Source organism: Rhinolophus sinicus, linkage group LG01, assembly GCF_036562045.2.
Source record: "Rhinolophus sinicus isolate RSC01 linkage group LG01, ASM3656204v1, whole genome shotgun sequence".
Taxonomy (NCBI): Eukaryota; Metazoa; Chordata; class Mammalia; order Chiroptera; family Rhinolophidae; genus Rhinolophus; species Rhinolophus sinicus.
The window spans coordinates 94,022,260-94,045,803 of NC_133751.1; the positions used below are offsets into that span (position 1 = coordinate 94,022,260).

The 23,544-nt window shown below is 35.6% G+C and overlaps 1 protein-coding gene across 11 annotated transcripts in view; it reads left to right on the forward strand.

The window, feature by feature from the left end:
* Positions 1–23,544, forward strand: part of ROBO1 (roundabout guidance receptor 1) — a 1,112,802-nt gene that overhangs the window by 1,060,289 nt on the left and 28,969 nt on the right. For 6 of the 11 annotated variants that reach the window (XM_019750008.2, XM_074333367.1, XM_074333370.1 and 3 more), the window contains 7 exons: positions 330–356; positions 1,734–1,776; positions 8,457–8,611; positions 11,275–11,610; positions 13,481–13,588; positions 16,206–16,350; positions 19,645–19,893. In XM_019750008.2, the coding sequence (XP_019605567.1) occupies positions 330–356; positions 1,734–1,776; positions 8,457–8,611; positions 11,275–11,610; positions 13,481–13,588; positions 16,206–16,350; positions 19,645–19,893 (1,063 nt within the window). The remainder of the gene's footprint in view (positions 1–329; positions 357–1,733; positions 1,777–8,456; positions 8,612–11,274; positions 11,611–13,480; positions 13,589–16,205; positions 16,351–19,644; positions 19,894–23,544) is intronic. The other 5 variants (XM_074333354.1, XM_074333398.1, XM_074333380.1 and 2 more) reach the window with 3 other exon arrangements.

A 23,544-nucleotide genomic window follows, 5' to 3' on the forward strand; every position in this document is an offset into this window, starting at 1 on the left:
TTGGAAATGATTCATAGGAGAGGATTCCTGTTTGTACTAAAGCCGTGAGCTAAATCTGTGTTACTAAATGTAGGGTCATTCACAGGCTAACCCAGCATAATTCCCCTCCGTACTAGAATGTCAGACACTTCAAAATGGTACCTGTAGAGACAAGCTCCTTTTTGTAACCTCAGATTTGGTTGTATTCATATATCAGAATGTCAGAACTACTGGCTTAGTTATTTACATTTGTTTTATGTTCAGCTGTCTGCTTGATTTATACTAATGTGATATGTTCCCTTTCTCTCTTCAGCTTAATAACTGGTTTATATTTTGTTTTGATTTTTCAGTCCCGTCTTTTACCTTCACACCAACAGGTATATATTTGCACTTACCCTCCTCCTTTCCTTTGTTAGTTTGGCATGTGTCGTACTATTTTGTTTCTGTTTTTATTTCGTTTTCTGCAGTAAGTTGGGGGACAGGACTTAAATGGAATACAATACTTTATTTACTCATGTCAGGCATGCGTTTGAAGTAGAAGTGGTTGATGTTGCTTTTCATCCATTTAATGCAGTTATTTATTCATGAATCCACATTGCATCTTAACCTTGTATGCATGTGTTTCATTAGATAGACACACTGTTTCTCCCCTCAGCATGATTTAACATGCTAATGATCTTATTATTTCATACTCGGCAGTGCATTTTTCCTTAACTTAAGCTTTCAGATTTTCAAACAAAAATTTATCTCCCTTTCCATTCTTTGTCCATAGAATCAACATTCTTAAAGGTAACCAAAACATCCAGCACATGCAAAAGATAAAACTTTTCATTTTCCCTAAGTCGAATCCTAATATTCTGTTCTGTTCAGTTTCTTTCCAAGTGGGTCCTCTCCTTTCACATCACCTTTAGTAGAAGACGCACCTGTAATCTTGCCTCCCTTTATTTAATCCAGTTATTGTAATCGCTGGAAGCGATTATCTCTCCTTAACAGACTCCAGTTTGGAGTTCTTCTAAGTAGCAGAATTTGGCAGTTTTTAGAAACACATTTCTTAGAAAATGTGTCTGTGTTTACAGAAAAGCTAATCTTCTTAACCCCTTGCCTATGTGTAAATGTTGTTTTATTATGGCTAAATTTTTATACTGATAATTTATTAAGCTGAGAATGCTTTCAAGAGCATTAAAATACATTTCCACTTTATATACATGTCTAATGAAAACACAATGAGAAGGGTTTCTACAGGCTACAGTAAAAACAGGTCATATTAATTGATAGTCACAGCTTGGCATACATCTTTGTGTGTGGAGAGAGAGAAGGTTTATTTTAACATTTATCTCTGTCTTACTGGGAAAGCAGCCTAATAAGGATTCTTTCCCCACATTTCAAATTCTACTTATGTAAATTCATGAAATTATATGATCTAATAATAAATGTAAATCTATGAGAATGTGAATGTACAAATGTGTAATAGTTATATTTAATAAGAATGTACTGAAGTTTGCTTTTGCTTAGCTTTCAACCTTGTTGGCACATTAAGAAAATAAGAGTAACTTATATTTAATTCTATACAATCTTAAAAAAAAATACTGGTTGAATCAGAAATCTGCTACTTCCTGTGATGACTTTTGCATTGCTTCTAAATAGAAAGGAAGAATGCATTCCGTTTTAGAAAGATGCTCATAAATGTAATAGCTTTTGATATACAAATATAAATGTCTATTAATTTTTTCTTTTTCTTTTTTGTAATATCCTAGTAACTTATCAGAGAGGAGGCGAAGCTGTGAGCAGTGGAGGGAGGTAATTATTTTGCTTGTTTTGTAGATCCTAAGGGGAATGCCGGATATTCCTTGATGACATTGCTATCTCCGCTTAAAAGGTTCAACTTAAAGATGAAATTGGTTCAAATCTTTTAGAAATACTCCATTCCACTGTGCGGTGGAACCAAGCTTGTTCGTATACAAATGCTGTTGATGGAGCTGTTGCATCTTAGTCAACGACCACCAGAGGGAGCACTTTCACCGGGAAAGACAGACTTGCTGATTTAGCAGATGATTAAAAGGAGTTAAAGCAATTAAGTGATGGCATTTATGAAGATTAAGAAATATAGCTAGTTAACAGATACTATCAAAGAAAAAGTGTTCATTTGAAAACTTGCTGAACACAGCATTTGCTCATAAGTTGTAGGTTATATTTGTTTGTGTTTGCTAACAATTCAATGTAGTTCAGGTCTCTATTTGCAGGGAAACACATTGAAATAAAAGAAAGAAACCTGGGTAGCTTGTTAACACAGAGGTTTCTTTTCTCTAATTAAAATGAACCTCAATCCTATATTTATGATTTTTTTTGGTAATTATTATTCAGTGAACTTTAATATATTCACAGGGAAATCACAAATTGATGTGACAAGTGGCTTAAATGGACTGAAATAAGATATGTTACATCAGCCATGCTTCGGGATTTTCTACAATAATTTGATTTTTATTTTTTTCAAAAACAGTAACATCTTGCTTAAGGTGTCAGAAAAAATGATTTTCTTTCCAAGCAAAACCATTTTATAATTGAAGTTCAATTAACTTACTGAGTATCCTGGTAGGTACCAATGGATAATGTGGTTTCTACTGGAAAAGACAAAAATGAGTAAGGCATAATTCCTGAATCTGAGGAACATACTGTCTGATGACAAAATTACTGAATTTAGTAAATGATAAAGAGTGATTTGATTTAAAAGAAACTGTTGACCACTTTTAACCAATGCTGCACAAATTTGGCGGCAAGTACTAATCTTTTCTTCCTGAGTACTGCTGCTAGCTTCCTGTTTCCATACCTGTGAAACAAAGCCAACTACTGAAAGACCCAAAAGCTAGGAAGGGCTTCACAAGGAATAAATCCACCCGATTCAGGCATTTAAACCAGGGCATGTTTTTGCATCCAGGGGAATTCCATCTAAATCATAGCCCAGACATTCATCAAACAGCATTTGACATAAGAACATTCTCTCCTGGATAAATCTGGAATGCCTGATTATATAATCACCTCTCTACCTGGTATATTCATGACTGTAGACTTCAGCTTTCTCATTAATCAAAGCATAGGAAAGTATTTAATTGAGCATCTTCTATATGCTTGGCAGTAGCCTCTGGACATAGGTGTGGGCACAGATGCATGTGTGCTCCTGTGGGGACACACACACACAAACACACACACAATATACGTATATACCCTGTTTCCCCGAAAATAAGATGTAGCTGGACAATCAGCTCTAATGCCTCTTTTGGAGCAAAAATTAATCTAAGACCCAGTCTTATTTTACTATGATATTAGATTAATTTTTGCTCCAAAAGACGTGTTAGAGCTGATTGTCTAGCTAGGTCTTATTTTCAGGGAAACACAGTATGTCCAGTTTTTGCTGTACTGAAATTGACCACCTAGATAGACCAAATTATCAAACAGGAAATAATTGAAGGAATCCATAGGTACTAAATGCTAGTTTCTATGGCAGGACTGAAAAATTACACTGTTCCTTGAAATCTCTATCCATTTGGAAAACTCACTATATCATCAACAGAATTAACCTTGTAAATTTAAAAATAGAATATCAGGGAAGCCATTTTAATTCAAATACCAAATGAAATGATAAAAGATGCTGGAATGTTATAGAGGCAACAGTTAAATAAAGATCTTTGAGTCAATGATCAAAATGACAGTTATGTACACAATTTTAAATTTATTTATTCATCACACAGTCATTGAATGCCCAACATGTGATGGGCACTGTTCTAGTTGCTTGACATGTATCAGCGAGCAAAGTCAGTAACAATTTCTGTCCACGTGAGCCTTACATTTAACTCGGGAGACAGAAGATAAATAATAAACATTAAAAATAATTCAATGCTATACCATTAACCGTTGATGAGTACTATGGAAAAAATATAAAAGGATAAGAGGGGAATCAGGAGGGCATTAGGAAGAGGTCTCATTTCCTAGCCATGTGTGAGTGAGAGAGAGAGAGAGAGAGAGAGAGAGAGTATGTGTGTGTGTGTGTGTGTGTGTGTGTGCGTGCGTTTGTTCTATGATCTCCTGTAGTAAGAGAATAAGAAGTGAACCAAACTGCATTCGCTTCTCTCATGTCCATCCCTTAAACACTGGTTTCCCTCAGGCCTCTCAGACTCAGTGAGCCCTCACCAGACTCGCCACCTCATTTGGTTAATGACACCTAAGTCGGAATGTTCTGAACATTCCCTTTACTGCCTCCATGACTGCTTTGCATTGATCCTTCTTTTTACCCCCTTCACTATCACTATATTGTTTCACTCCCTGGCCTAATCTATTACAGAAGCTCGCAGCAGCCCTGCCTTTAACTACCTTTATTTGCATGATTTCCTGTGAGTTCGTTCCTTTTGCCCATTGGAGCCAGAATGATATTTTGAAGTGCATATTGATCATGTCTCCAACCTGCTGAAGATCACATTTTCAGTAAAACCCACCATGTTTAAATACCCAAACTGAGCATAGCACTGGAAGCCCACAACCGCTAAGGCTTTGCGGGTCCACTTCACTCCTCTGTGAGCCACACCCTACAATCCACCTGCCATTTGCCAGTATTGCATTCTCCTGTATGTCCTTATGACATCAGTCTGGAATGTGTCCCCCCTCCCCTTGTCAGTTTGTGGAGGTTCATCTGCTGCCTCCTCCATGAACATTCTGTGCTGTGTAAATACCACAACACCTGAGGAAATGCAGTTATCTTTTGTAAATACCAGGGGTCAGCAAATTATGGTTCTTGGGCCAAATTGGGTCTGCCACCCAGTTTCGTAAATAGAAGTTTTATAAGGATACAGCCAAACTCATTTGTTTACAGGTTGTCTCTGACTGCTTTTCCACTACAGTGGCAGAGCTGAGTAGTTGTAATGGAAACTACATGGCCTGCAAAGCCTGAAATGGTTCCTATCTGATCCTTTACAGAAGTATTAATAGTTTGCCAACTCCTGACATATGATTGTCACAATAAATTGTGAGATCCTGGAGTGTATTGGCTCATAATTTATTAGTAATTAAATATGTGGATTTTTTTAAATAAATGCAATGTATTGAATTATGTCAATAAATTTAATACATGGATTATTGAACTTTGAAAGATACCATCAGAAAGTATCCAAGGAAGGAAGGAATGAGTAAGCTATTTAAAAAATGAAAGTCAGAAGGCCTGAGTTTGAGTCTTTAATGACTTTGGAGATAATTTTGGGGGCTGGACATTTTGCTCTAATAAAGGAGAAAGCAGAGCTAGAAATCTCTTCTAGTTTTCAAAATTGCAAATTTAGCTATCTTCAGAAAAGGGAGAGATTGAGGGTTGTGGTAAACAAAGAGACCTCTTTTTGACTTGAAAAGAGCAAAGGATGTGTGATGGAATCCAGGGGAGGAGCATGGGAATATTAAATAGCTGTTGCTATTTATTTGTTTTTCTTACCTCAAATATCCCAGTCACTTTTTTTCTAAAAACCTACTTAAAATCCAAACCATGGCATAAACCAGGAAACAGCAAAGAAAGCCTGAAAAAGTTAGTATGGAAGTCAGGCTAGCCAGATGGAGAATGCCAGCACCACATTTCCTAGCAGCGCTGGGTGAGAAAGTAACCAAGCTCAGGTCTTGCTTCTCTTTAAAATACTGGCCACTGTTAGATATGTCCCGCCCTTCGTTCTGGCTTCAAAACTCTTTAAAGTTATCAATGGAAAGAGGAGCCAATCTATAGGCAACCTGTACTGCCAGTCCCCTCACCATTTTCCCCAATCCCTGGACCCTCTAGTATTGTATTTTGTGGTTTAGAAGCTCAAATAGGAGTTTGTTGGTTTGTTTGTTTGTTTTAGAGTAAGTGATTAGAATATCTAGAGTAGGAGGAATGGAAGAATTGAAGGAAACTGCCACAAAATTATTTAAGTGCGTTTGCCCTCTTTTCCTTTGTAACACAAATCAATCTCCCTAGCATAAGCTAGAAGATAAATTTGGTTTTTGTGAGGCCAAGTCTCTTCCTTTCCCTGATAATACTGCCTTGTTGAAGATAAGGAATAAATAAGCAAAACTCAGATATGTTAGTATGGAAATATAACAATGAACATATTACATGACGATATAGTGTATGGTAACGTTATACACTATTTTAGACACATAGTAATCGCTCTCAGCAGCACTGTGTTTTGCTTCTGCTTCGTTTCTTATTGCTGGGTATCTAAATCTGTTTCATACACACTAGATCATCTTAAATGCATAAAGATAGCCTGTGAGATTATCAGTTTGAAAAGACCCTAACACCCTTATCAGAGTAGCTACGTATGACCTTGACTTCCTCAAAGACCTCTGAAATACACACATGGCATTTTAAGTTTCATTGTGAGCCCAGTAATCATCCTTAACCTTCTTCCCTAAATAATTAGCATTCCAAACGCAAGTCTAAACTGAAAGCTAGGATGTGAATTGTTAATCCTACTTCCTGTTGGAAATCACCCATACATATGAAAAGTTCTTTCAGCCTGTGATGATGTCAAAACATTCACTTTAAAGGCTTTTTTTTTTTTTTTTTTTTTCTGAGGGAATCATAGTAGCGTGAAAACATTGTCTATTCCTTTTGAAATATGTAAGACAGGCTGTGGAATATTTCCACTTGATCCATACGTAAAACATCCCATAATATATCTACAGTGTCAAATATGGAGATTTATTTTTAATAACTTCTATAGTGATAACACACATGGTTTAAGTTCAAGAGAAAATAAAAAAAGGAAAGTTAAAAGATTATCGGATGCAGAATTTCTAAAGTAACATTTATTTCAAAGGCTCCAGATATCTGTGAGACTGCTTGCATGTAAATCTTTCAAATTTCAAGAGTTCAGCAACATTGCTCTTCAAAGCATGTTTTTATCAACAATTTTAATAATAAGTTTGCACAGTTTTAACAGCTTTATTGAGAATTTCAAGACTTCCGACACATCCCTCACTCTTCCTTTTATTAACAATGTTTGAGGACTGGAGGAAATTTCAGCACTCTCCAGTATCTGGGTTTATAGCATCCTAGATGAGAATGTGAATTCTGCAGCTAGAATACTTAAATTTGAATTCCAGCTCTCCCACTCACTCACTTTGTATAACCACATACAAGTTTCTTAACCTCTCTCAGGTGTCTCAGTTTCCTCATCTGTAAAATCTGAATAATAATAGTAACTGCCTTGTAGAATTTTGTGAGAATTAAATGAATCGTTACATATAAAGACCTCAGATCAATGCCTCACACATTGTATGCAAACAGTAAATATTAATTTTTATCACACACACACACAGACACACACACATACGGGACCAGATATATAAATTAAAATGCATATTCTTCATTTGAAGTGACATTCCTTAAATAACCATCATTTGCATAGTAAGTTTCCTGGGTTGACTATGTGTCAGAATAGGAACCATGGTGAGTGGAATGTTGGGTGCTTGCTTCCCAGGTCAGTGAGACACATGATTATTGCACAGAAAAGGAAATCATGAAGACCATCTTTGCAGAACGTGTAGTCCCGGTCTCTTTATTGTGGGTCTGACAGCACATCATACATCATCACCTCTTTTGCTGAATTATCAAATGGAATCAGTGTTGGAAAAAGATGTTGGAATGCCGTTCTTGGTCTCCAGTCTGTGTATCTACTGCTGGGAGTCCAGGGCTTCCATTAATAATTGCTGATGTGCTTTGCATTCCCAATGCACAGTGAAAGAGGATTAACATCTGGTGTGCCCAAAAAACATGAACATTACTATTTCTTAGAGTGGACATCTTTGTTTTACCAGATTTAATTCAGTAGCTTTTCTTTGTTTATGTTGGGATTTGTGGCATTTTATGTCATCCCCCTCAGAAAATGTTGACAAGCTTACACAACTGTGCACGGAAGCATCGAGGAGGCTTTCTGCAAAATATCACAGATCCCAAGACTTGCTGTTTCATCATTTTGGAAGGAAAATATACACATGTGCTTCCTGTGAAGTATCTATTGTCTAAGTGAAGGAGCTTATTCCATTTCATAATAAAGTCGTGAGAAGAATCATTTTTAAGGGGTCAGAAATGAAATACAAACTGTCTTAATTATGGTATCTTTAAGTCATTAAAACACTGAAAATATTATGTATCCATGTTTTTATATTCCGTGTTTGATTTTCAGTTAATGTGACTAAAGGTGGAGTAGAGCACTGCAAGTGGTACTGTATTTTAAGTCTGAAGCACAGCTCTGCCAATTTACAAAGTTATGACTCTAAAAACTGTGGCACATCCCAGAATATTACGGTACAGTTGCCTTATCTGTAAATAAAAGGAATAATATCATTCAGTAGAGTTGACCAAATTATATGTGAGTGTAATGGAATGAAGAGTTTGTTGGAATTCTGAATAGGAAATATTATTTGTTACTTATATAACATTTATTTAATATCTTTTTGTTTTTCTTTAGGCCAGGACTTCTTAACATCAGTGAGCCTGCCGCACAGCCCTGGCTGGCAGACACGTGGCCTAATACTGGCAACAATCACAATGATTGTTCCATCAATTGCTGTACAGCAGGCAGTGGGAACAGCGATAGCAATCTGACCACCTACAGTCGCCCAGGTTAGAGACACAGACATCTTGATGTGTAGTTGCACTGGAAGGAACCAGCCAAAAAGAGATACATTTCTTCTCCCTCTCCCTGCATGGGAAGGGAAAGTTTCATCACCATGTTTAAGAAATGTTGACTATCATTTAGCAATCTAGACTGACTCAAGTTATTTTCTCCATCCCTATATCTCCACACCTCAGTCTCTTCCAAAAAAGTTTCCCAGTATGCAGTGGGTGAATGGAGAATAGAATCTCTAGAATAGATAGCAAATAAGGAAAAATGAAATTATGTAAAAATATTCATCTTCATAAAACTCTTTAGGGTTATAATTTTTAATTGTAACTATTTCATTATTTTCAACATTTGAGCCATAAAACAGATCAAAATGTGAATAAATCTATAGTTAAAGTGAGCCAAATTATTTTAATAGCAGTGGTAATAATTGTATAACAGTAATACAAATTTTCAAATGAAAATTAGCTGAAATTCAAAATTAAATTTTTATAGTATAGAAATAAATTCTGAGAATACAAGAAATATATATCTTTTGAAGATGTGTATGCATACGTTTATTTGGCATCATGTGTTTGGGGTTCAGAAATATGCATAAGTAAATTAGTTTGCTAAAATTTCATGCTAAAATATGACAGTAAAATATGGATGTTTAGTATGTAATATTTGAACAGAAAATTATAAATGTTTTTTATAAAGAAAAAATCCCTCAACATTCACGATATGGGAAATATTGAAAGAATTGTAAAGAATCAAAAGATATGATGATAGAAGTAAAATAACCCATGGAATTAAGGAACAGGGAAATAGAAGATAGCATTTACACAAAGATGTTATGTAACGTAAAGTACAAGTCATAGTGCCATCTATAGGTCTAACCTTAAAAGAAGTCCCGAAGGTCCATTGGATAAGGATATGGATATGACATCCATGTGACCGAGTCCATATTCTCCAAAGGTCCATATCCTAGTCATCCAGACAGACGCTTACATAATTTTAAATAAAAGAAAGACTATGGTGAGCCCGATAGGGGAGAAATAATGACAGTACTCATTTGAATTAATATGTAGAACTCTGCTGTCCAACATGGTAGCCTCTGGCTATATGTGGCTATTTCAATTTAAATAAAATACAATTTAAAATTCAGTTCCTCATTCTCATTAGCCACATTTCAAGTGCTGGTGGCCACTGTATTGCACAATGCAGAATAGACCATGTCCATCATCTCAGAAAGTTCAATTGAGTAGCACTCATTTCGAAAGACTGAGGAAGAAAAATGAGATTGCCAAATCCATATTGCCTTTAATAATATGTCTTTACCCCTATTAAATAAAATTTAATACCTAGAAACTAGAATTACTAAAGACCAGATGGATCAAATATCCCTGTTTCCTGATCATTTATTATTGAAATGCCAAATTGTTGAATTCAGTATTCTAGAGAAGTTGCAAAATTTTCTTAAGAGTCTATTCCTATTTATATCTTTATTACCCACTGTGTTAACTTATATATTTTTTAATAGAGTAAGGTTTTTTATTTACAATAAAAGTTTATATTTGAGATAACATTTAAATATTTTTTTAATTTTTTTTATTAGTTTCAGGTGCACAAGGCAAAGTAATACTTAGATGTTTATCATTTATATTTAACTTATAATTTTTTAAGATATCCAGTTGGAAACTAATCTTCAAGGTGACTTGTTAATGTTGATGCCATTATATACTGCATGAATAATATAATATTGTTTTCACCACTGTAACTTGACTAATTTTTTTTATTTTAAAAATGTTTTAATTTTAACTCCTACTGTTTTAATATTTTTAACTACAGGCTTTAATATTTCTCTGTATCAGTTATTTCATTCTCAAATATTTCAATGAAGGGAAAATTAGAAGGAAATTGAGATAGTAGACATAATTGATATTATTTCAGGCTTTATTTGATTAAATTACCCTGGTAATGTATGATCCGTTTTCCCATCATTATTGTCACTTTATACTTCTTGGGGTGTCATTATGAAACCATAAAAAAAATGATTAACATCTTTGCCTGACAATGATTATCCTACGTGACCAAGAGAAGAACTAATAAAATTCTCCCTAGTACTATTTACTATCACTCCTCTCTTCCTCATAGCTTTTGAGTAGAGATACTTTATAAAATATTGAAATCTCATATTTTTTGGTGGGATGGCAGAGATTTTTTTCTTTGTTTGATTCTCAACTTCTATGCTTGGTTCTGTTGCTTTGATAGCTAAGTAGTATCTTCAAGTAGTTCAATTAACTCCAGACTAGAAAATTTAAATTTGGCACATATATTCATGTATATGTTATTTGGGTGGAATTCTCATTAATGGAGTTGTTAAAGAAAAGTTCTCTCAAATTGGGTGAATTATTTATTATATAGCACTTTTCAGAAGTTCCAAATTATTTAGTCTATATAAATTCTCTTTAGTCTGTATATAAATTCTCTTATTCCCTCCATTTTCAATCATTTTCTTTAGAAAGTACATATGAATACTTGGCCCTTTTTACTGATCTTATTGAAGCCCATTTGTGCTTTACATAACAATTTTACTGTGACTCACAAAGCTACTTACAAAAAGCCTTAAACAAATAACCATGGAAAATGACTTTCTCCTTTTCCTCTCCGTTGCACATAGCCGATTGTATAGCAAATTATAACAACCAACTGGATAACAAACAAACAAATCTGATGCTCCCTGAGTCAACTGTTTATGGTGATGTGGACCTTAGTAACAAAATCAATGAGATGAAAACCTTCAATAGCCCAAATCTGAAGGATGGGCGTTTTGTCAATCCATCAGGGCAGCCCACTCCTTATGCCACCACCCAGCTCATCCAGTCAAACCTCAGCAACAACATGAACAATGGCAGTGGGGACGCCAGCGAGAAGCACTGGAAACCGCCTGGGCAGCAGAAACCAGAAGTGGCACCGATTCAGTATAACATCATGGAGCAGAACAAATTGAACAAAGGTGAACCGCTGTGCCTTCATCCTCACCCTTTTCTGTCTTGGTACCCCTAACCCTCAGCACTCCGTGCCGAAGCCTGGCTGGGACGAGCATGTGAAATCTTTCTTTGGTGACTAAGGTTTTCGTATTTCTTTGGTTTCAGAATTTCTGTGTCCGAGAGTTAATTAGCACAACAATAACCCTGGAAATTGATTTTATAATAATATATAAGTATTTTCAAGTCGTCTTTTGAGATTAATTTAAATTTAATCGTAGGTGAAGGATTGCATAGGACAGGCAATCTTTTATTCATAAAGCAGAGCTACAGCCGTTACAATGCCTCACACTTTAAATAAATAGACTATCCCATTTTTCCACTCGAGAATGTAAGGTAATTGCTTCTACATGGTCATATAAACGAATGGCATTTTTATATCAAACTGGAGAAAAATAATTAAACGTGAACTGGAGAAGTGGTTCAATTTGTTGTATTTCTCCGACCTTGAGTGCTTACTAAGGCTGCTGCAATGTATGATTTTAGAACCTACAATTCTTTGGTTGACCTGATTGAAGTCTGTCAGAATAGACCCTAAAGTAAATTGAGTTTAGTGTTAACTTGTCGCAGCAGAATTGTATCTTATGGCCTGAGGGGAATGTTTCTCTTTCTAATACGGTATGTGTGAGTTGGAATTTGATTTTTTTATAGTCCTTCAGGCTAATGTTTTAATAACATGATTTGCAATGTTATATCATAAAGAAAAAAAGGATTGCTCTAATTTGAATAGATCAGGCAATTTTGTACAAGTGTCCAGATGAAGGATATATTTTATTGTAAGTAATTAGACACATAGGTTTATTTTCTTTAGGCTTGAGTTGGGACCTTTTTTTTCCCCCCGAAAATAAAACATAGTTCGAGATTACAAAATAATAGCTTAAAACCACTGTTTTGTTTGATTAAGTTAGTGTTGTGTGTTTTCATTTAATTACAGACTCATCCTGCTTTTTTCTAAGTTTAAAAAAACACTGGGTTGGCATAATAATCCAATTCAATAAATATTTATTCAGACTCTTGCACAAGTTCATGACAGAGGCTGACAAAGATGAATAAGACAGTTTGTGCAATCATAGAGTTTACAGTGGGAATTCAAACTATTATTACATTGTTCCTCTAACGTATATGGCTTTACTGAGGACTTTGGAAGGGTCTGACAGTTCTCTGTACAAATATTTCAGAGCTCTGATTTATTGTTTATACTGCTTGTAAACAGACTCAGTATGTCACACTATAATAAAGACCCCATCATGCAACTAGACTGACAGATTATTACTCATTATATCCCAGTGGCGAGTTTATCATTTGGATTTTCCCCCTCTGCTGAAGTAAGCAGAAGCATTTCTGTGGCAGACTGAGATTCTTTTTTCCTTATCATGGGTATTTTTTATTATATATAAGCTTGCTGACAAGTTTCAGTTTTGTTTCTTTTTAATTTTCTTTTATTTTATGATTCATAGATGTGATATTTTCCCGATTTCTTATTGTTAAAGTTATTTTGTTACTATATCTTTCAAGATAAGAAGTCAAGCAAACCTAATTTCTGTCATAGCTGGTTTATAAATAATTTAAAGAGAGGAAATAGTCCCACATAGGATTCTTCCACACCTCTGTTTAGTCTGGTGTGTGGAAAGAAGATGATGCAAAGATTTGTATTTTGTAAATCGTAAAGGAGACGTGTTTAAAGGTCTATTTTTTCTTGACTTTTCCTCTGGTAAACTTACATGCATCTTAGCAAGTAATCAAAATGGTGGCTTAAAAGCCTAATTGTTGGTAAATGATTAAGGCAACAAAGAAAAACTAAATGTTTATTTATTTATTTTTTTTATCTGAAATGTGTAGATTATCGAGCAAATGATGCGGTTCCTCCAACTATCCCATACAACCAGTCATATGACCAGAACACAGGAGGCTCCTACAACAGCTCAGACCGGGGCAGTAGTACGTCTGGTAAGTAAGGGGAACCAAAAAGAAAGTCAACATCTCCTTTCAGAAGGTGGCACGTTCAAGATTATTAATTGAATGCTAATGAACTCATGTGTATATGACATTCCTATTACTTTATGTAATTTGTATATTCCAGGCATAGGTTTTGTCTCTGCAATTTGAAGGACTGTCCATGCAATAAGTCATTTCTGTTTCTGTTCTATTTGGTCACAAAGGTTAAGGATCCTGTTTTCCTCCTTGTGAAGGGAACTTTAGTAAAGCCAGAAGCGTCAACTAATCTTTAAAGGCAGTTGAAACTTGTGGGGTTTCTTTAGTCAAAATATAAGTAAAACTGTTGAACATATAGTTGATCTGATAAATATGTTACCATTTGAAAGCAGGCTATAAAAGCACATCCATTTAAGTACACTTGAGCAGAATCAAAAGGCTCAGACACAATATTATGAGATAGGTACAACAGGAAACTGCCTCGGTGTATAACCTCTCTACTCTTCCTCAGTTCTTTCTCTAAAACCTCATAAAGCCACCTCCCGGCTGAAGTCTCTAAGTGCCTCAGAAGCCACAGTGAGGCCCCTTCTCTGTGGTCTGTATGCTGTTGCAGCTGTTTGCCAGCTGTTTTCCTGATAGGGGCTGCAGATGGGAGTTTGCTAGTACTTAAGTCCTGTTTTTCTAATTAAAGGCAGTTCGTTATTAGAACTAACATGTGGCAAGTCACACCACAATGAGAACAAAACCAATTGATCTTGACTCGAGTATGTTTCTCCAGGACAGGGTGGAAATATCGCTTCTGAGCATCTGGATTAAAGTTGTTGCTAGGTGCTTTTAGCCAAGTGTCTCTACCCCTCTTTTGTAACGAATATAGCATTTGTGTTTTCCCATCTTCCCTTGAGTGAAGCATGCTGATTTGGCATTTTCTAGCCCGTATTTTCAAAGAATGAAATTGTTCATATTTGAATTAAAGGAACTTAGAAATTGCTCTTTACTTTTTATATCTACTCTTATTCTACTATATGTTGTTTCATTATTTTAACAATTAAGAGCTTCTTAAATGACTTTTTTCTTTCTTAAAGGAAGTAAACCCTAAATTAACAGAAATTTTTCAAAGATCTGCTCTTGCAAAAACCATAGAAAATATTCTAATACTGATACCTCATGCCATTTCATCTTTGAATTCTTAGCCACTTAGAAAATCATAACTTAGAAGGAAAAATATGATTCTAGGTTATAAATATTCAGTTGACTTTCTCTACGCCTCAACTAAGGTACCTGGATCCTGATGGTCTGCTGCTATTTATTATTAGGTATTTTGTGAATATTGATAAAAAGATGCAAAAACGTGAAATCTGTTGGTAATTAAGGGAGAGAATGAAGCAAACAAATGAGGTGTAGGAGAGATTTGTGATGTGAGACCTCTCAGGACAGACGGAGATGTTCCAGTATATGTGTGCCAGGAAATCAAGAGGAAGGCACGGGGTATGGTCACCTCCACAGCCATTCCAGTATCGGACAACTGAGCAGAGGAAGAGAGAATGGAGACACACAGGACACATAGTGTACTGATAGCAGCCTGTCCGTCAGCCCGCACTTAGTGCAGTAGCAGACCAGTGCGAGAATGTGTGGCTTAACACTGCCATTTGACTGAAAACTCCCAAGTGAGTTAAGAAAATAAGCCTCATTGAATATACTATGACCAGGTTCATACCCGCATATAATTTGGAGCAGTTTCAGAGAGGTTAAAAAAGACCAAGATAATTCACTGAATTTAAGGGATCATATGAGAAAAGTAATTGTAGACTCATTGTCTATAATGTATATAACAATCTAAAATGTATCCTATTGAAAGAGGAGGATTAAGACCATTTTATCTCAAAATAGCTTTTGACCCAAGTTATTTTAAAACAAATCCTCTAAAATGTGCAGCTACCTATGTTTAAAGAATACGCCAAATCGAAAATCTCAACACTGGGGCACTTGAATAATTGGGCTATTTCCAACAGCTAAGAATGTTCAGGAAACATCATTTTACTCTGAGCCATAATTTTATAAAAACAGTGAGTAAAAACTCTTCTTTTTAAAAATAATTTTTATGCTTCCTTTGTTGTTATATTAGTTTTTCCAGTAATTATTTTCATCTGCACCTGCCTTTCTGATGAGAGCTAGTAATTTCATTGTGCCTAAAACATTTCAACGGACAAGTACAAATTATATATATTCAGTGATTTAATGCAACAGTGGCACTCTAATAGATCGTATCTGTATCATATTGTATTTTAAGTTCCAGCAATTAAATGCTAGAAAAAAACTTCAGAAAATGTGTCTACAGCTCATTTGTTGTCCATGATTATCCATAGTGCAATTAATTGCTATAAGAAGATCACTATTAATGATATGACTTGTAAAATTCATTTATGGTTTTATTGCTTTTTTGCTGTTTATTTTGCAGTTAAACTTGTTCATCTCTGTTGTACCAAGTTCTGTTTAATATTAATGAAGAAAAGTGTTTTTCTCTATATACATATATGAATTACAAGATCATGTTTACAGAAAGTAATTAACGTATGAATAATTGAAAAATCTTAAAGGCCGGATATGAAAAACTTTCATTTTGTTTCTTTTCAAGGGAGTCAAGGGCACAAGAAAGGAGCACGAACACCCAAAGTACCAAAACAGGGCGGCATGAATTGGGCGGACCTGCTTCCTCCGCCCCCAGCACACCCCCCTCCTCATAGTAATAGTGAAGAGTACAGTATCTCTGTCGATGAGAGGTAAGCGGAACTTCAGAGCTGACTGAAGGGAAGTCATGCGATTCCTTACACCCCTGTCAAGTAATTGTTACCCAGATTGCCAACGGGAGACTGATTCCTAAGGTCTATGAGCATTTGTCTCTGAATAAAACTGTACTGATAGATCAGCAGGACTTAAAAACCTTCCTCGGTGATGCCAAAAAAGGAATTTGTGCTTTAGAAGCTTCTTTTGGAACTAAGAATCATGAACCATGACCGTATACCATGCCAAAACAATGTATACAAGTGGGCACTTTGGTCAGCGTTGCTCAAGCAGTAGTTCACTGTAATCAGGAGTGTCTGGAACACTGATGGTAACCACTTTGATCACCTCTTGTAATTGCAGGAGTCAAACGTGACTTGTATTCATCTTTTGTTATCGATGTATGTTGAGTATTACAATTTTAGTACAATTTTTTCCTTTCTTAAATGTGTATACATTTTTTTGGCACCCTCTGTATGTATATATGTATGTGTGTATATATATGTGTGTGTGTGTGTATATATATATATGTGTATATATATATATAATTTACATGTGTTTTACATTTTATTCATCATTTTCATATGTAATAATGAATATATGAGATCACATATATATGTATATTATATATGTGATTTTGTGATTTATATATATATGTGATTTTGTGATTTTCAAATATCATAACTTCTATTGAACACCTCTGAATTTTCATTAAATAATTGTATGAACTTATACTATATCTACGGTATCCTGATAACTGTTCTTAGACATTATTCAATTATGCTGAAAACTGTACGAATTTAAATTTCACCGAATGCCTGTATCTCTCAGGGATTTAACAAGTGTAAGTAATCCACATGACAGCAGTTAGAAAGTTTCTTCTTCCTCACTCCTGAGTCTGTAGAATTGGACATGGTACTTCCCAACAGAACAAAACAGCTGCTTTACTAGTAGGATCAATAGAGTAGAACTCACTTGCCATAGAGAATTCACACACAAAAAACCCTCAAAACCTACCTGAAATTGCAGTATTTTTAGTTACTATTATAGAAATAAAGACATTGCCCTTTCAGTCTACACACACACACACACACACACACACACACACACACGTTTTACAGTTCCAACTATGCCAGAAAACAAAGCCTCTGTACTTTTATTTTCTAATTACTTCGTGAATATTGAGCCATTGCTTCTAGGAGAAATACAGGGTTAGGTTTCTGCAAGCCTCTGGTCATATTTTTGTCGACCAGTCCAAGTATAACCTTGTTTTACATGAGTTTTCTTTAAAGACACCGTATTTAATAAGTTTTGGTGACTCATTAACCTTGAACTCACAGCCAACAGCCCTGTAAGTCATTCCTTAACAATCTTATCTAATGTACATATTTTCTCCGTTAAGGCATATCACAGCTTTTTTGCCCTTAGGAACACTAGACAGCCCTAAGGTACTACACTTCCAGACCATTTTAAACAGGAAAGTCACCAATATAAAGAAAGAGAGAGAGAGAGAACAATGTAGCATGATATGGACATGAAAAGGACACTTGTTTCCAGTGTGAAAGCTGAAACAAGAAGGCGGAGTGTCACCTTGTTTGACCCCCTGCTAGTCCTGTGCCCAACAGGTGGCTCAAATGTTGTACCTGTCTGTACATGTCTATTAAATGACCATGAAAGTACCACAGGTATTGACTTTGGGGTTGCAGATAAATTTAAGCAAGTAAGTGAATTCATAAATATAGAAGGATTGTACTTTTAAAAATTCATTTTCAAGGCTATGATAACATGTATTGATATTTTAGTCCACCACAAAAACAAAACAATAATAAAAACAACAGGAAATACAACTATGCCCCAAAGGGAGAGACTGAATCTAACCGGGAAGAATGGAGGTTTCTTGGTCTGCTGGGTTTTGTTCTTGACCTTGACAAATGAGAAGGTTCTCAATGAAGAGAAGGGGTTTTATGGACATTGGGACCACACAAAGACGTGGATTTCCAGAGAACTAACAGGAAACAAATGGTAGGGAGTGAGAGAAAGCTGGGAAGGCAAATATAAGCCAGACTGTGCAAACGCTTGAATGTTTTGTTTAGGCACTTACATTTTATTCTCTAGGCAATGAGAGCCATTTATTACTTTGGAGCAAATGAATGACCTGGGAGTGATGTGTATTATAATAAAGTAATTTTGGAAGCAATGTGAGGATGAAGAAAGAGTGGCTGGAGGCAAAGAAATTGATTAAAATGTTATTGCAGTAACACATACAACAGATTTAAAAAGGGGAATAGATACTAAACATTTTTTAGAGATAGACGAGAGCTGAACTGGGGAACAGTGTAAAGTAGAAGAGAGAGAAATAATTCAAAGATGACTACAAGATTTCTAGTTTAGATGAGCGAGCAAATCGCTCTGTTATTTGTTGATACAAGAAACATGATAGTAGGATTAGTAAAGTAAAAGATACAGAAAAATCATGTCACATAAGCCTCAACTTTCCTGAGTTCAAGTAAACAAGGCAAGTGGTAAAGAATGAACTAGAGAGAAGGGTAACGAGAACACAGTTTGTATAATGCAGTAAATCACTGCCATTCTAATCAATAACCATAGGCACTGGGGTAGGAAAAAAGAGAAAGGCTTGAATGTTTTCCAGATCCATCTAGAGCTTCCACATAACTCAGTAGAGGAGGAATGGGGGCCTTTTATTCATTATTATTTTATTGTGTTTTACATTCATCATCCTAACTGCAACCCAACTGCTTCATTTTGTGTTCAGCTAAAGAAATAGTGACTTATGATAATTTCAGAGCAAAAGTAGGTGGTATTGGATTAAATAAATAAGTTGGTCTCCCGTATCTTTCCCTCTGAAGGGATTTTCAAGAGTCATTTTTTTCAGAGGTTAGCGTATCATCTTCGGGTCATCTGCACAACCATCCTTGAGTTGCCCTTTAGAGATCATGTTGAGTAGGCAAGACAGACTATAGCAAACACATTTTGGAATTACTAAATTAAGCCATGTTAAATAGTTTTTGTTGTTGTTTTTTTATTGCATGACTTCTCAGAGCCTGTAATAGGCCAGTGTAAATTGTAATACCTCAGAGGGAAAAAAAATTATATGTAGCAATTCACAAACCTTTGTGATGATGAATATTTTTTTTTTTTTGTCAATGCCTCATTAATGTGGCTCAGGACATTTTCATTTAAAACACAGTTCAAAGCTGACATTCCTTTAACTATACAAATAGTTTATTTGAATAACCTGACTTAAGTCTAAGTGCCCTTGTAATCTGTTTCAGCTATGACCAAGAAATGCCATGTCCAGTGCCACCAGCCAGGATGTATTTGCAACAAGATGAACTAGAAGAGGAAGAAGATGAGCGAGGCCCCACTCCCCCAGTCCGAGGAGCAGCTTCTTCTCCAGCCGCCGTGTCTTACAGCCATCAGTCCACTGCCACTCTGACCCCCTCTCCACAGGAAGAACTCCAGCCCATGTTGCAGGACTGCCCAGAGGAGATTGGCCATATGCAGCACCAGCCTGACAGGAGGTACTGTTGTCAGGAGCCTCCTTTGCTCAGATCAGATCATTTCGAATCCTAAGTAGCATTTAGAGAATGCTATTACATGAATTAATTTTCATCTCACATGAGCCTTTTTTCCAGTATCATTGCACAGTAAGCCCCGGTAATTAACATACCAAGTAGTATTATTGACCAGAACATTAAATTAATTGATCCTAGTGAACTTGCAACCATAAAATAATGTGCATTAATACTCACGCACTTATGATAATTACATTTATAAACAAACACATGGAGACTATGTAGTAAATATATGGTTTGCTAATCTTGTAAATTTTATTGATGGCAGGTGTTTTTTATTTTAGTTTTCCTTATGTATTTCATCTGTGGAAAATAGATTTTCTCCTGTCTTTTTAAATGAAGTCTGCAGAATGATCTGTTCCCTTATGTTATAGCTGTAATGTTGCAGAAGAGTGAGTTTGGCGTATTCCTTTTCGTCTTGACTTTAGGTCCCTTTGTTTTGATTGAGATATTAGGTTCGAGTCCTTTTGTCCACGTTACTAAATAGTGTGTGTGTGTGTGTGTGTGTGTGTGTGTGTGTCTTAAACTCTTTTTAACCTGTATATTTAGTACTGTCAACCAATACATTTGTTATATACAAATACTTCACTTGTCATTTCTACCACATAAAATCTATTACTACGTCATCTTAGCTCTTTTCTTATTCTTGATGATTTTGTTTGTACTATTTTACTGCACTTCACACATTGTGTGTGTGTGTGTGTATAACTTCCTGTATTCCTAACATCATTTGAAACTAAGTATATTATTTGCCTCAGAAGGTCTCCCTTCAATATTCTTGAATGAATAACAAATTATGGTTTCTGCTGCTTGAATTCTGTCAATTAAAATAGAACTTGCAATGTTTATTAGCTATTCAATCAGTAAGAGGTTATTACAAAATTTAGATCATTTTCTAAAACGAAGGAAGTAGATAAACCTTCTACTCTGAGACAAAGAGGGAAGTTGGATTGTGATAATTTAAATTGAATATTGTTAACCCATGGAACTTCATGCAAATGAGAACAAATAAGGCATCTCATTTCCCTATTAAGGTCACAGACCATCTCTGCTTCTCTTATTTAAAGCAAATGAGAGGCTAATAGATGCCATTAGTTCTGAAATACCTTAGGATTCTTCCTTCATTCTCTCGAATTACCTATTTCCCTGCCATTCCCTTCTGTGTTACAAGTGGTACCCAATATCGTCCTCTTAACCTGCCTCTTCTATTGTGTTCCTTTATGTCATCCTCTCTAACTTGCTCAAAAACAATAAAAAATTGGTTTACCTTTATCTGTGTTGACTTTTCAGCCTCTTCCTTTTCATTCAGTCCTTTATCTTCACTGTTAGTCCTACTATTTTTGAAACTTTCCTTAGCCTCCACTTCTAGTTATCATGCTCTCCTTCCCTTCTATTCCTTAGGGTTGTTTAAACACTTCTTTCTCCCTAAGTCCCATTCACACTTCAGCCCACTGCATTTTGGTGTCTACCATTTTGCTTCCATCAGTCTACTGAAAGTAACCTCCTAAAGGTCAATCTAAACGCTTCTCAGTCTTTATCAGATGTAAGCTTTATGCAGTGATGGCAATTTTTAGAAGTTGTTGTGAGAATCAAATGAGACAGTGTGGGTATAGTACCTAAAGCAGGGTAAATATTCAACAAATATTAATTCCCTAATGTCCTCACCCTTACGCTAGCACTCCATTACTTGGTTCAGCTATACTTATATTCTGATGGCTTTCAAATTCATTTAGCCATCCCAGCTCTCTTTATTAAGCACTGTGGTGTTTCCACTTGGACATCTCAGATTACACATGTCCAAAACCAAATTCTTTGTCTTTGCAAATGTGTTTTTTCTCCTCCTTTGTTGCCTATCTTATTTAGAATTATCAATCCTTTTTTATCTGACCAATGTATTAAAAATAAAATAGCCAAGGGAATGGGCAAAATTATTTTTAAAAACTTTCTCATTTTTAAATCAGCTTAGTCTACTGTTGAATGTTTTCTGTTGTCTTCCTACCATTCCCCAATGAAATTATTCACCAAGTCCCTGCAGCTCAAACTCCAAAATACCTTGTGATTTTGTTCATTTGCTATTCTTACGGCTGCTAGGGCAGGTGATCAGTCTGTACTGCCACGTCCTTAAACTCATCTTCACTTTTCTTCTCTCTCCCTTTTTTGGTCTACGCTCCACATTATATTTCTTTACACCCAAACCTTTTAATTTATTCTCCATTCAGAGTTGTCTTACTGTTTAGCCCTGTATTAAAAGCCTTTCACAATTCTTCCCCTTTTACTTCCTCTCTACCTCCCAGTTCCTCCATACTTCACTTTTCTAATTAATCTGTTTGAAATTCCTTGAATTTGTCTTCAGGTTACCAACACCCAGGTCAACAATGCCACTTCCCGGCCCACAGAGGACTGGTCTTGAACTAGCAGGAGGGGAAGGCCACTCTTGCCTCAATGGCCATCACCAAATGCCCAACTCACTTAGGGTCCTCACTAAGCACATGTGTCTTGCACATGCTCTTTCTTTGATTGCCTGGCAAGCATTTCTCATCATCTTTCTACGTCCTTTTCATATGTCCCCACTGTGTGAAACTTCCTTCTGGTTGCCTAGCGAAATCAGCCAATCCTTTTCTTTACTCTTCACAATGGTCTGTTCACAACCCTGCTATCATACTAATCAGTGTTTAGGTTTCATTAGCATTTGCTTATTTGTATCTCTGTTTCAATATTTAAGTTAAAAGCTCTTTGAGGTCAGATCTCATGTTTTACTCATGTTGTTGAGTTCCACAAAGCTTTCTTCAGTAAGTATTTGATTAATGGGAATCTGATACTACAGGAGAATTTTGGAGTCAACCTACTCCTGCTGTTTTAGGGGGATGAATACTTGTATGAACTCAATGTGGACATGTATAATTGGAAAATGCATTGGGTACCCGCACTTAAAAATCTTATTTGTCTCAATTCAGCCCTTTTAAAATGTATGATTTTCAGTCTGTAAAGGTACTAAGAATTTTATTTCCGGGATTATTCCTGGAAATAACACTAGGCACTAATAAAAAGTAGATAAAAGCCCATTAAACACAAAACTATTACTGCTCTTTTGTGATGAAAGTATTATCAATGTGGTTATATAGAAATTTTTAACAATCAAGATACACAAAATGAGAATATAAAAATATCAGTGATCTATGTAGTCAGAAATAGCTACTGTTATGACCTCAGTAAAGATCCTTTCAGTTTTTCATCTTTATATATACTAACATTGCTTTGACTGCATGATATGCCAATATTACTTTATCAGCTATTCTTTTCACTGAGCAGTCTATTCTTCCATATCAATAATTTTTTATTTAGGTACTCATGTTAAACAAATGTGTACTGTAATTTATTTAGACACTTCCTTAATGTTGCACATTAAATCACACGCCTACTTCTTGATGCTGTATACCATGCTGTAATTCCCATGTCTAGTTAAGTCCTGAGTGAAGCGTCTTCTCAAAGCCTTCATCTGCTCAAATGGCTGCCCTATCAGTAGTTGACTTCTGCTTCTCATCATCCTGCCAGTCTCCTGATGATGCAGTCATTAAAAATAGATAGCTATTTCTCTAC